At 48.4% G+C, this 14,705-nt stretch overlaps 2 protein-coding genes across 2 annotated transcripts in view; one reads left to right on the forward strand and one right to left on the reverse strand.

The window, feature by feature from the left end:
* Window positions 1-14,705, forward strand: part of LOC139603913 (zinc finger protein 3-like) — a 255,596-nt gene that overhangs the window by 92,861 nt on the left and 148,030 nt on the right. The window lies entirely within an intron of this gene.
* On the reverse strand, window positions 11,666-13,899 carry LOC139603883 (zinc finger protein 436-like). Its single transcript, XM_071454888.1, has one exon. The coding sequence runs from the start codon at window positions 13,264-13,266 to the stop codon at window positions 12,145-12,147; it is 1,122 nt and encodes a 373-aa protein (XP_071310989.1). The 5' UTR covers window positions 13,267-13,899; the 3' UTR covers window positions 11,666-12,144.

A 14,705-nucleotide genomic window follows, 5' to 3' on the forward strand; every position in this document is an offset into this window, starting at 1 on the left:
CAATGCCAAGGGCAGGAGCGTGGGGCGGCCCCTGCCAGGCTGCTGAGCAGGGACAAGGAGGCAATGAGGCCCCAGGCCTGCAAGGGTCACTTGTCCCCTCCTGGCTCAGGCCCAGGGCCAGCAGCCATGGCCAAAGCGCTGCCCAGGTTGGCTCTGTCAGGGCTGTCTTGCAGCTGCTGCCCATCCCTGTGCCCTGTGCAGCCCAGGCTGTCCCACGGTGTCCCTGCCCTGGCCTCTGTCCCTGCAGGCTCTGGGCATCCCCCGGCTGCACCACCTGGCTGGGCCCTTCCTTTGCTGACAGCTCTGCCTCCTGCCTGCCCCTGCCCGCCCACACAAAGCCTGGGGCTGCTCCAGGCTCCTGCTGGGGACGTGCTGCACCACAGCCCTGCCCTGACAGGGAAATTCCTTTCTCCTGCAGCCACTCTGGGCCTCCCCAGCTGCCCTTGGCGTTAATTCTTTCTCTCTCTGGCTGTTTTCCACTATGTCAAAAGGATCCACCATCCCTGAAATCACTCTTTAAACACTCTCATGGCTCTGCTCCACTGTCCTCAGTCTCCACCCCACTGAGCACAGAGCTCCTTTGTCCCTATACAGTGCTCATGGGCCCAAGGCCTCCAAAGCCCTCCTTGGGACATCTCTGGGCCCTCTCCAAAGTGTTTCCAAATGAAAACATTCAGTTCAGAGTCTAAAGAAATCACCAGAGGACAGGGCCAGGCCGACCTGTCTGTCCTGGCTACTTTTGTCTGGGACCAATCCTTGGATATACAGAATTTGGGAGGCCAAATTCTAATTTTGGCCATGGTCCCCGGACAAGAAGGCTGGTTCTTTTCCATAGGAATGAAGGAACAGAGCCCCAGTGTTTCAGGGACAGATGAGAGGTGACCACCAGAGGCCAAGGCCAGCCAGACCTGGCAGGTTTTGTTTCGTGAGATACCCTTGCATAGAGGAAATTATTTTAGGGAGAGTACCCATTTTGGCAATGACTATCTGGAAAGTCAGACAGCTCTTTTCCATAGCAAGGAAAGCACAGAGCCCCAGTGCTCCAGGAGCTGATGAGAGGCAGCCCTTGACAGCCCAAGATCAGCCAGAGCTGTCAGGTGGCCCCTGGGAGGCCAAGCCAGCCAGAGCTGTTCCATGTTCCCTGGGTTCCATGGGGTCCCACAGTGTCCCAATGGTCCCTTGCTTCCATGGGGCCCTGAGGTGTCATAATGCCCCCTTGGTGACACAAGGCCCATAAGGTTGGAATGGTCTCCATGGTTCCATCAGGCCCCACAGAGCCACAATGGTCTCTGGGTCCATGGAGCCCCTCTGTGTCACCATGGCCCCTTGGTTCCCTGGGCTCCAGTGGTGCCACAATGATCCCCTTGGTTCCATGGGCTCCAGTGGTGCCACAATGATCCCCTTGGTTCCCTGGGCTCCAGTGGTGCCACAATGATCCCCTTGGTTCCATGGGCTCCAGTGGTGCCACAATGATCCCCTTGGTTCCATGGGCTCCAGTGGGGCCACAATGATCCCCTTGGTTCCCTGGGCTCCAGTGGGGCCACAATGATCCCCTTGGTTCCATGAGGTCCCCACAGTGTCCCAGGGATCTCCATGGGAAGGAAAGAACCCAGCCCCGCTGTTGCAGGCGCAGCCACCAGAAGCCAAGGCCAGCCAGCCTTGATGGTACTGGCAGATTTTGCCTGGGAGCAACCCTTGGATATTGACAATTTCAGAGGTGGAATCCCAATTTCAGACATGGACACTGGAGGAGAAGGATGGTTCTTTTCCATAGGAAGGAAAGCACAGAACACCGGTGGTGTCTCAGGGGCAGATGAAAGGCGGCCATCAGAGGCCAAGGCCAGCCAGACCTCTCTGTCCTGGCAGCTTTTGTCTGAAAGCAACCCTTGGATATCAGGAATTTGGGAGGTGGAACCCCAATTTCAGCCATTTTTGCATGGATAAGAAGGACGGTTCTTTTCCATAGGAAGGAAAGCACCCAGCCCCAGTGTTTGGACAGCAGGGGAGAGGCACCCCCAGGAGGCCAAGGGCAGCCAGACCTGTCTGTCCTGGCAGCTTTCACCTGGGAGCAATCCTTGGATGTACGGAGTTTTGGAGGGGGAATCCCAGTTTTGGCCATGGTCAAGATGGGTGTTTTTGCCCATAGGAAAGTAAAGCACAAAGTCCAAGTGTTGAGGAAGAAGATGAGAGGTGGCCACCCTCAGGCCAAGCCAGCCAGCCCTGTCTCTCCTGGCACCTTTTGTCTAGGGGCTTTCCTTGGACATTGGGCATTCTGGAGGTGCAATCTCAGTTTTGGCTGTGGGTGCCTGGACAGGAAGAAGAGTTCTTTTCATAAGGAAGGAAAGCACCCAGCCCCAGTGTTTCAGAGGCAGATGAGGGCCAGCCCTCAGGAAGCCAAGGCCAGCCAGACTTGTCAGTCCTGGCAGCTTTTGTCTGGGAGCTATCCTTGGATATAAGGAATTCAAGAGGCAGTTGCCCAGTTTTGGCCATGAGTGCCTGGTTGAGATGGAGGGTTTTTTCCCACAAGAAATAAAAGTTATAGTGGAGCCCTGGAAAATGTTAAAGATAGTCTTTGAAAATATTGGGCTTTGTGTTTTTCAGGTCACTGCACCTGCCTAAGCAGTATGATAAAAGATATAATTGTTAGATGTAGTGATTGTTTAGTAATTAAATATAATTATTATATAACCATAAGAAGAATCGTGAGAAACTGTGTTGGAAATTTAAAGGGGACTATGTTTAGCTGAAATCTGTCCATACAATAGAACAATATAAGTTTAATAATTACATGAAAGTTATGTAATGATAGAGGATAAAACACGTTCACCTCGAATGTGTGGTCGGAATCAGATTTGGGTGGAAACTTCCCCGATTCCCAGAGCTCTTGAATAAAAAGCACCGCATATAATCGCTGATGTGATTATGTGTTTCTGAACGCTAACATTTTGGCGACCCCGGATGGGACCCTGCGGGTGCTGCTGAGCGAGTTTCGCGACTCGACCGCGCTCCAGCCGGCACCGAGGGATTCTCGGGGAGCTCGATCGGCCGCGACCGCTTCTGCCGCTCGCAGCGTCCCCGGGAGAAAGGTAAGGTGCTTTTTACTTTGATTTGGGTGCCTGCCAATGAGACGCAGTGAAAGCTACGCTTGGTTGGGCTAAAGGAATTCCTGCTGGTACAAGCCAAGGCGCCGTTCCATAAGACAATCACGAGAGCGTTGCGGGTTCGGCAATTTGTGGAATATTTGGAATGGAGAAACTTAAAGGGATTTTGGGCGGCAACACCTCTATCCCACAAAGTTCTCCTTTGGGGTGCTTATTAGCACATTGGAAACGGGAATTTTGGGGAAGAATTACGTAAAGCTAAGTTGATTGATTATTGTAATACATGGTGGCCAGGATATGACTTGGAGAATGGTGAAAAATGGCCAAAATACGGTACTCTGCAATATAACACTATTTCACAGTTAATGTCATTTTGTAAACAAGAAGGAAAATGGGATGAGGTTCCGTATGTTGATGTGTTTTTCTATTTACGGGAAAAGCCAGAATGGCAGGATGAATGTGGATTAATGATGATTAAAACATCTGCAAGCAATAAGTGCGGGGTTTGTGAGGAACATTGTTTGGAACACTTTGCGTTGAAAGAAAGCCTGAGTAGGGAAAATTATACAGATATTGATTTACAGGTAGCTCCAATAGGAACAAGAGAACCTAACCCTATCCCACCTGTTCCATCTGTCCCTATCCCACTGCCTGCTCCTACCCCACCTAGTCCTGAACCTGTCTCGTCTAGTGCACTCTTCCCTCTTTATTCTCCTCTCCCATCGTCACCTGATCTCTCTTCCTCGGAAGATGAGCAAAACCTAACTGTGGCAGGAAGGAGAGAGAGAGAATCAACGATGGGGTAGCCCACAGAACCAGGAGTCGGTCTAACCTTGCCCCAGTTATGGATAGAAAAGACATAGGCAGACAAAAACAAACTGTAATTGCCCACTTGCGACAAAGGGTAGGAGTGGAAGGGCCAGTATTTATAAAAGTGCCTTTCTCTCCTGCAGATTTAGTTATTTGGAAACAATCAGCCAGAATTTATAGAGAAAATCCTGATAGATGGCATGAGTATTAAACATGGTTATAAAAACTCAAAATCCTGACTGGGAAGACATACAATAATATGTATATATATATATATTATATTAATATATCTAATATATATCTATATATAGCATATTAATATATCTAATATATTAATATTAGATACTTTGATGGATACCACTGAGAGATGGTACTTAAGGCAGCCAAAGAAAGGGTAAGAGAGGACATCAGAAACGGACTCATAACAGGGAATTTAGATGAGAATTTCCCAATTGAGGATCCAAATTGGGACCCTAATTTATTTTGCGATGTGGGGAGACTACGGAAATATCAAGAGTGGATCCAAATAGGAGTTCAGAATGCTGTGCCCAAAACTATCAATTGGTCTAAACTATATGAAGTTCGGCAGGAAAAGACAATGTCCAGACTTGAACAACCAGTTTCACCAGGGCAATCAGTGCCAGCAGGTTACCAAGGGGATGGTTTTGGGGGAGTATACCAGCTGACTAGACACAGAGCCAGTAGAACAAGTTAAGGAACCTGTTATAAATATACAATTAGGACATAAAGAGGTCAAATTTCTAATAGATACAGGAGCTACTTACTCGGTATTGAATGATCTGAAAGGACAAATTTGGGACAAGCAAACAACAATAGTCGGCGCTACAGGGAAAGAGGAAAAACGGCCATTCTTGCAACCCCTAGATTTGTGTTTTGGGAACAAAGTTATAACACACGAATTCCTATACATACCTGAGGGTCCAATTCCGCTTTTAGGGAGAGATTTGCTAGCGAAACTTGATGCGGTAATAACCTTTGAAAATGGGGAGCTTATAATGAAAATATCTGAATCAAAGACAGGACAGATATTAATGATCAAAGAAAAACCTGTTCCCTCTATCCCTAGGGAGGTAGGAGATGCAGTGATTCCCTCTGTATGGGAGACAGATATACCAGGGAAATCTAAATTGGCACAACCAGTGCATGTAGAGTTAAAAGAAGGGGTGAGGCCTCTACAAGTCAAACACTATCCCATAAAACCAGAAGCATGGCAAGGAATAAGTAAAGATTATTGAGAAATTCTTGAAATACCAAATTTTAGAAGAATGTGAATCAGAATTGAATACACCAATATTTCCAGTAAAGAAGCCAAATGGTGAATATAGATTAGTGCAGGATTTGAGAGCAATAAATAAAATAACAAAGGACATTTATCCAGTGGTAACAAATCCTTACACATTGCTAACATCCGTAAAGGAGATATATAAGTGGTTTACTGAAATTGATTTAAAAGATGCCTTTTTCTGCATCCCCCTTGACAAAGAAAGTAGGAAACTGTTTGCCTGTGAGTGGGAAAACCCAGGGAATGGGAGAAAGACCCAGCTCACCTGGACACAATATAAGAACTCGCCGACCCTATTCGGAAACCAACTGGCAAAGGAGCTGGAGATTTGCACCGAGAATGGGCAAGTACCAAGAGACCAATACCTGTTGTTGCAGTATGTTGATGATATACTAATAGCTACAGAAGAAAAGCAACCTGTATAAAGGTAACCATTGAGATTTTAAATTCACTGGGAATGGGAGGTTATAACGTATCCAGAGGAAAGGCACAAATTGCCCAACAGACTGTGATCTACCTAGGATGTGAAATTTCACAAGGGCAATGAAAACTAGGCACTAACCGTATCCAAGCCATTTGTGCTATTCCAGAGCCCCAGAATCTACATGAGCTGCAAGTCTTCCTCGGGATGGCAGGATGGTGTCGCCTGTGGATCATGGACTATGGACTGATTGCGAAACCCCTGTGTGAAGCTCAGAAGATGCAGCCATTCACCTGGGGCAAGCCACAGAAAGAAGCCTTCCTAAAATTAAAGGAAGCACTGACAACTGCTCCAGCATTAGGGTTACCTGATCTGTCTAAAGATTTTCAGCTGTTTGTCCATGAAAGGCTGCACCTAGCACTAGGAGTCCTGACCCAAGGTCTGGGAAGCTGGAAAAGGCCGCTGGGCTACTTTTCCAAACAACTTGACAGCATAAGTGCCGGGTGGCCTCCATGTCTGCGGGCAGTCGCAGCCACTGTGATGCTGATACAAGAAGCCAGGAAGCTCACGATGGGAAGGCACATAGATGTCAATGTACCACACATGGTAACCACTGTCTTAGAGCAGAAGGGGGCCATTGCTATCGCCAAGCAGGATGATGAAATTCCAGGTAGTCCTGACTGAGCAGGATGATGTCACATTAAAAACAACTAACCTTTTGAATCCAGCTTTGTTCCCAGGTACCACAACTGAAGAAGGCCCATTAGAGCATGACTGTGTGGAGGTAATAGAGTACACCTACTCAGCAAGAGAAGACCTGAAAGACGTCCCACTAGAGCAGCCAGAGTGGGAGCTGTTTACAGATGGGAGCAGCTTCGTGGAAAACGGAACCAGATACACTGGGTATGCGGTAACAACAGTCAGTACAGCAGTGGAGGCAAAGGCATTACCACCAAATACATCTGCCCAGAAGGCAGAACTGGTTGCTTTAACCAGGGCACTAGAATTAAGTGAAGGGAAAAGGGTAAATATCTGGACTGACTCAAAATGTGCTTTTGGAGTGGTGCATGTACATGGAGCACTGTGGAAAGAAAGAGGACTATTGTCCTTCTCTGGGTATGCACATTAAACATCAGGATGCAGTCCTGCAATTGATAAAGGCAGTACAAAAACCTGAACAAGTGGCAATCGTACACTGCAAAGCACACCAATCAGGAAACTCCAAAATCTGTGAGGGAAATCAAAAGGCAGACTGGGCAGCCCGACAGGTTGCTGGAGAGGTGCAAACAACAATGGCATTGATACCTTTAAAGCTTAACGTATCCCAATTCAATATGCCTCCAGAACCAAAATATTCAGTAGAAGATGAGAGACTGGCACGTTTGCTAAATGCACAAAAGAATTCAGAGGGATGGTATGTGACTGCACAAGGACAGATAGTGGTACCCCCTTGAAAATGAGAGACGTTCTACAAATTAAACATAACGAATGTCACTGGGGAGCAGAGGCATTGGTAAAATTGCTAAAGCAGAGTTTAATTTCGGTACGGATGTTAACAATGGCAAAATCAGTAATGTCAAAGTGTGATATCTGCTTGAAAAACAATCCAGTGGCTGGCGACAGGCACAGCTAGGAAGAATTCGGATAGGAATAGAGCCAGGAGACTATTGGCAGGTAGATTTGGTAGAACTGCCAAGAACTCGAGGATACAAATACCTGTTAGTGGGGGTTGACACATTCTCTGGGTGGCCAGAAGCCCTTCCCTGTCACACCAACCAAGCAAAGGAAACAGTAAAGTGGTTACTACAGGAGATTATTCCCAGGTTCGGGGTGCCCCTAGGGTATCATCAGATAGGGGGCCCCATTTCATAGCTACAGTAGTAAGAGAGGTAAGTAGATTGCTGGGGATAACTTGGGACCTCCACACACCATGGAGACCCCAGTCAAGTGGACAGGTAGAGAGGATGAATCAGACACTAAAGAGGCAAATCAGTAAAATATGCCAAGAAGCCAAATTGCAGCGGCCCCAGGCTTTGCCAATTGCACTGTTGAGGATTCAGATAAAGCCTAGGAGTGGGATGTCAGTCAGCCCTTATGAGATATTGCATGGGAAACCATATGAATCTCCTGAGCCTAACCCTAATGTGCACGTCACAGGAAAGCAGGAAGTGTATAATTATGTTCTGTCTCTCGGGAAAACTTTAGCTCGGCTCCGGAGCATCCTCGTGTGGAATAGACCGCTGACTCTCGAGAACCCAGTTCATAACATACATCCAGGAGACGAGGTGTACATCAAGAACTGGAACGAAGAACTGCTGAAAGAAAAGTGGAGTGGAGCCCACCAGGTACTGCTGACCACCTTTACAGCAGCCAAATTAGCCGGCGTGGACCCCTGGATTCACTACACCCGAGTGAAGAAAATCCATCCTGGATCACAGACTGTGTAAACTGTGGAACCAACAAGGCTGCAGATAAGATGTGTTTAATCACTATGAGAATGCTATCAGTAATTGTGCCAATGTTATGGTCATTAATGTCTTTGGGATGTGGAATGCAAAAAGATCAACTAACCACTCTTCATTCTAGAATGAAGAAGAGGTACAAGCAGAAACACAGGGGATAAAGGTTTCTAATGCAGTTTGGGCTGAGAAGGTAATGATTGGATAAGTCAAAGACTTTGCCAAAATGCAAAACACCTGTAGAATAACTGCCTGTCTGCCAATACCAAAGGCAGCAGGAGACCCAGTAAATTGGGGAATCATAACATCAAAACTACCTGAAATACAAAAGAACAAAACAATTGCATGCGAACAGGTACCCAAATCGAGGCAAGTAGTCAAGGAAACTTGGGAGAAAATAGGAACATGGATGAAACCCATGGGCCAGAAAGACTGTATTCTAAGTGCTGGCACACTAGGAACCCCTATGGGAGAATCAGGAGGCATCACACAATGGCAATGCTATTTGCCACACTATAAACAGATTATAGAAAATGTTACAGAAACCACTCTGGTATGGAAGTGTGAGGCCAAGGATCAGAAAGATCAGACAGAGCCTTGGGACAGTGCGTGGTCTGTGAGTATCCTTCAAAGATTCCAATGTATGGCAAACACCCCTTGGGGCATTAAGTGGGAAGGCTCCAAGAATGAAACAGATCCAGCAGTAACAAACACTGCCACCAGTAGCAGAACGAGGGCAGACCAAGTAAGTTGGTGGGCATGTAATAAAACTTATGACTACACTTCTGATGATGCAGAGATAAAGCAGATGCCACCCCTGGCAACAGCCCTACAAACTGGCTGTGCTTGCAGAGGGATCAAACATAAACAAGGCAGAGGGAATTATAAAGCAGTTGTAGGATGTACCAGGAGTACAGTCCGAGGTCCAGGACAATTTGTATGGGCAGCAAGCGATGGCACCTGGACAACACATCTGCCTGTAGATGGGAAAGTAAAGGAAATTACTTTAGGCCTCCCAACCTCATGTCCAATTTGGAAAAAGTCCCCATTTAACGGAAAACATGAACTTGTGCAGATAAGAGCAAGACGAGAAGTTCTAGACAATGAAAATCCAGATGACACTTGGCAAGAACCCTCTAGTGGAGTGAAATTTGGGTGGGCCCGAGAGTCTTTGCTTGGTCCTACAGCAAACTATCAGAGTAGGGAGATGCTGTACAAACTTACAGGTCAGGTAGATAGACTGGCAAGAGTCACCCGGGAAGGATTTAAAGAATTAAATGTACAATTACAAGCCAGCACAAAAATGACTTTACAAAATCGATTAGCCTTAGATTTGTTACTCCTGAAAGAGCATGGAGTATGTGGATTTTTAAAGGGACGGGTTGGTCATTGCTGCGTTCACATCCCAAATGTAACTGCAGATGTAGAATATGACATCAATCAGTTGAAACAAAGAGAGCATGAAGCACAAGAAGAGCAAAAGGATTTGACTACGACCTGGCTAGGCAAAATCTTTAAAGGGCTAGGGTGGAATGTGAGTTCATGGATTAAATCTGTCATTGAGAGTGTGATAATCTTACTAATTGTATTCTTAGCAATTTGGTTAGTTCACAGCATCTTAAAAGGAGAGATACAGAAGAAAACGTCCTGGAACCAGAAGATAATAAAGGCACTGACACGAGATCCACGCCCACCATCTTCTGGTTCTCCAGTTCGTGACAGCATCCACGACAACGTTTACATCAACCATGGACTTGAAGAACATCAAGAATAAATTGAGAAATAAAGGACTGTATCAAGTGAAAACATTTACACCTATAGTGAAGTGAAAATGCTTTCAAAGGGGGGAGAATGATAGTGGGGCCCTGGAAAAATGTCAAAAATAGACTCTGAAAATGTTAGGCTTTGTGCTTGCCAGATCATGTGAAATCGCACCTGTGTAAGCAGAACATGATAAATGATATAATTGTTAGATGTGATGATTGTTTAGTAATTAAATATAATTATTGTTTAATCATAAGAAGAATCATGAGGAACTATGTTAGAAGTTTGAGGGGGGCCACGAGGAGCCCATGCTTGGCTGAAATCTATGTATACAATAGAACAATATAAGTTTAGTCATTAACATGAATGTTATATAACGATAGAATATAAAAACATGTTCATCCCGAACCCATGTCGGAGTCAGATTTGGGTTGGTACCCCTGACACCCAGAGCTCTTCAATAAAAGCACCTGCATATAATCATTCTGGTGATTATGTGTTTCTGAACACTAATATACCCAGTAAAGTGTTAAACCCTTCCCAGCTGCTGTGCATGAGGCTCTATGAATATGCACCAGGCTGATGTAAGGGGAAAGGTATTTCAGGGGATCCCTGAAGGTAACAGGGTGCTCCTGCCTGAGTGCCAAGATGCACCCAGTTTACATCTTCCAAGAACTGTTTAGCATGGCTCTGCCCTGGATCTGCCTTTTTAGAGCATGCAGATTCCTTGGCTGTGGTTTTAGTCCATTCCCTTTGTCACCTCCAGTTTTGGGCCTTGGTGCACTCTGCCTTCAGACGGGGAGTGCTGATAGTTGGCAGATCTGTACAGGTGTCCTCATCCTGGGTGCATTGGATGTTATCCCATCCAAGCAGGCAGTTTAACACAAGCAGCTATTTCACTGAGCTTAATTAACAACAGAAATAAAAACTATAGAACAAAGTTACTTTAAAAAACAGTCCCAGCCCATATTTGATCCCAGTCTGTGTGGTCCTGATCCATATGGTCCCAGTCCCTGGGATCCCAGTCCATACAGTCCCAGTCCATATTTGATCCCACTTCAGGCTATCCTGGTCTGGAGGGTTCTGATTCACAGGATCCCCATCCATGTGATCCCAGCCCGTATTTGATCCCAGCCCATCTTTGATCCCAGTTTTTGGGGTCCTGCACACACTCCCTGGGTCTGGAATTCCAGTTCCCAGCCAGGAAAAAATGTTCCTGCCCTTGAACTTCCTTCCTATCCCCTCAACAAATTGCAATAAAACTATAAACAAAGAAATAATAATTGAAATTAAATAAATTATAATAAAAATAAAATATAAAAATCTCAACTCTTCTTTACGATGATTCAACTCCAACAATGATTCAACTCAAACCAACAATAACTATTACTATAATATTACCAATGCATATAAATAAAGAAATTATATATCAGGAAATACCTTTTGAAAGTTTTAACTCGATGACTAATGTACTTTAGATAAAATTATCTAAAGAAACTACCATGCAATCTAACACCTCTTAGTTAAACACTTCATATTACAAATATACTAAACACAAAACCAAACACCACTACAATTTCTCAGACATTTCAACCAAACAATTAAACTTTAATAACATCCTTAAGTACTCTTGAAAAATTAAAATTATTTTTAAAACATTAATTGTGTGCAGGTGGTTTTATTTTGATATTGGTTTTTGGATTGTTTGGGTTAGATGATTTAAAAAATGGGATTTTTATAGGAATTGAATCAGCTGAGAAGGTGGCACTCGGCAAACAGAACTGACTGAAATTGAACAGGACAGAAATCAGTAACTCTGAAAGTTTTATTTGCTATCAAATACATCCCACACACCCAGCCCCACACAATCCCCATCCCACTGCTCCAAATTGGGATCCCACTTCTCCCAATCTCCTTCCAACTCCATCTCAACTTGACAGCTGTGGAATGGAGTGAGTTTGGCCTGGGATTGAGTTATTTGAGGAAGGAACAAGCAATCTGAGGTGGAATTGAGCCCTTTGGGGTTAAAATTCAGTTATTTTCAGTGGAATTTGAGTGGTTTTGAGGTGACTGTTCCATCCCAATGGACTTTTGGAGGACAGAGAGATGGAGAAGAGAAAAAAATTCAGGCCAAACCAAAGGACAAGCAGCCAGGTGTGTTCCCAACATGGATCACATGGAATGTGAGTGACCAGGGCTGTGCCCAAAGTGCCTCCTCCAGTGGGGGATGGAGCTGCAGCAGCGCACGAAGCTCTTCCCGCACTCGGGGCACTCGCAGGGCTTCCCTTACCGGTGCCTCCGTTGGTGTTGGGTCAAGTTAGAGCTGCAGGAGAAGCTCTTCCCACACTGGGGACACTCGTAGGGCCTCTCCCCTGTGTGGATGCGCCGGTGGGTGATGAGGGTGGAGTTGAGCTTGAATCCCTTCCCACAGTCGGGGCATTGGAAGGGCCTCTCCTCTGTGTGAATCTGATAGTGCCGGAGGAGCCTGAAGCTGGTCTGAAAACTCTTCCTGCATTTATCACACTCGTAGGGCCTCTCCCCTGTGTGGATGCGCCGATGGGTGACGAGGGTGGAGTTGTTCTTGAATCCCTTCCCGCAGTCGGGGCATTGGAAGGGCCTCTCCTCTGTGTGAATCCGATAGTGCTGGAAGAGACTGGAGCTGGTCTGAAACCTCTTCCCACACTTGGAGCACTCATAGGGCCTCTCCCCAGTGTGGATGCGCCGATGGGTGACAAGGTCAGAGTTGCGCTTGAATCCCTTCCCGCAGTCGGGGCATTGGAAGGGCCACTCCTCTGTGTGACTCTGATAGTGCCGGAAGAGACTCGAGCTGGTCTGAAACCTCTTCGCACACTCGGAGCACTCATAGGGTCTCTCTCCAGTGTGGCTCCTCTGGTGGCTGATCAGCTCGGAGTTCCTCCTGAAGCTCTTCCCACACTCCCCACACTCGTAGGGCCGTTCCCCAGTGTGGATCCTCTGGTGCCTGATCAGCTCGGAGTTCCTCCTGAAGCTCTTCCCACACTCCATGCACGTGTGGGGCTTCTCCCCATCATGGAGCTGTTCATGGAGCACCAGCTCTGAGCTCTGGCTCCATCTCCGGCCGCCTTCCTGGCCCAGGCTGGCTCTTTCCCCCTCACATCCCCGCCATCTGCGTTTGCAGCCCCTCCTCGTGCGGCATCTCCGGGCCTTTTCCTCCCCGTTGGCTTCCTGCGCCGTGGAGCCGCTCAAAACGGCCTCTGCCACCAGGTTCTGCCGCGGGCATTTGTCCTCCCTGCTCTCCATGCTCAGCTCCTGCTCTGGGCGAGGAAGGACAAGGACAGCATGGGATTTGCCTCCGTGCCACAGGCAAGGGCATCGAGATCCCCCCAGGCCGTCTCTGGGGACGCACTGCCCCCTCTTGGCTCTCCCCATTTCGGGATGCCGGGGCTGTTTGGGCTCCCGGGCTCCCTTCTCCCCTCATTCTCGGCTCTGGGCTGCAGCGGCTCCAAGGAGTCCCCCCTGCCCCTCTCCAGGCTCTTGAGGCTCCCGCCAATGGCGGCGCTCCCCCCTCTCTGGCCTCCCCACTTTGGCCTCCTGGGGGACACAGGGCTCTGCTCCTCCAGGCTGCCTCTGCCGGCAGCCGCCACCGCCACCCCCCGATGTCCCCCCGAGGGGCCTTTTCCGCTCAGCCTTGGACTTCTTCATTCTCCAAACATCCCCCCAAAAACCCAACCCAGGGACCCCCCGGGATATCCGGGCCGGGCTCCCCCTCCCCGCTCACCGGAGCCATGGGGGGGGGGGGGGGGGGGGGGGGGGGGGGGGCGATGATCCCACAGGTGGGGGCTGCGAATTCAGGCAGGGCTCGAGACCGTGTGGTTCCCGCAACTCAGCCTTGATCTGCCTTTGTCCCTCCTCTTCCTCTTCCTCCCGCTCTTCTGCTGTCTTATCTCCCCCTTCTACTTCTCCTCCATCCCTCCTCCCTCTTCTCCTCCCCCCTAACCCCGCCTCCTTCACTGCTCTTTCTCCTCCCCCTCCTCCTCTTCCATCCCCCCTCCTCCTCCTCTGTCTTATCACCACCTCATTCTCCTCTTCCATCCCGCCCCTTCCATTCCATCTTCTCCTCCTCCCCCCTTACCCCGCCTCCTCCTCCCCCTCCATCCCTGCCCTTCCCTCCCTCCTCCTCCTCCCCCAGCAGCAGCCACACCCTCGGTGCCCCGTTCCTGCAGCCCTCGCAGCCCGCGGCAGGAGCGGCCATGGAGCCGGGACAGGTCGGCATGGGCAGCGCGGGGCTCTCGGCTGCTCCCAGCCGCTGTGGGCGGGGGGAACCCGGCCCGGGCCAAAGGAGAGGCAAACTGGGCAAACTGGGGGCTGCACATCCAAACTGGGCCTTGCTGGGGACCCTGCCTGGCCACTGCCAGCCCTTGGGGCTCCTCTCGGCACATCCGCCAGGGGGGAGCGCACACAGGCCTGGGGGATCCCAGCAGTGGCAGCACTGCCAGGGACTGGGCTGCACTGGGATCGTACTGGGACTGACTGGGGCTGTACTGGCTTTGTACTGACATCATACTGGGATCATACTGGGATCATGCTGGGAGTGTATTGGGGATGTACTGGCTGTGTACTTGGATCGTACTGGGAGTGACTGGGAATATACTGGCATCATACTGGAGTGACTGGGACAATTATAGGTTTCTATTGATATTATACTGGTATCATGCTGGGACGGGACTGGGCATCATACTGGGATCACACTGCCATGCCAGGGCAGACTGTGATCGCACTGATGGACACTGGGATCATACTGGGATCATACTGGGAGAGAGTAGGAGCCTGCAGGAGGCAATTGAGACCACGTTAGGGGCAAATGGGAT

Source organism: Agelaius tricolor, unplaced genomic scaffold (assembly GCF_023055355.1).
Source record: "Agelaius tricolor isolate 1412-34295 unplaced genomic scaffold, bAgeTri1.0.p SCAF_42, whole genome shotgun sequence".
Lineage (NCBI taxonomy): Eukaryota > Metazoa > Chordata > Aves > Passeriformes > Icteridae > Agelaius > Agelaius tricolor.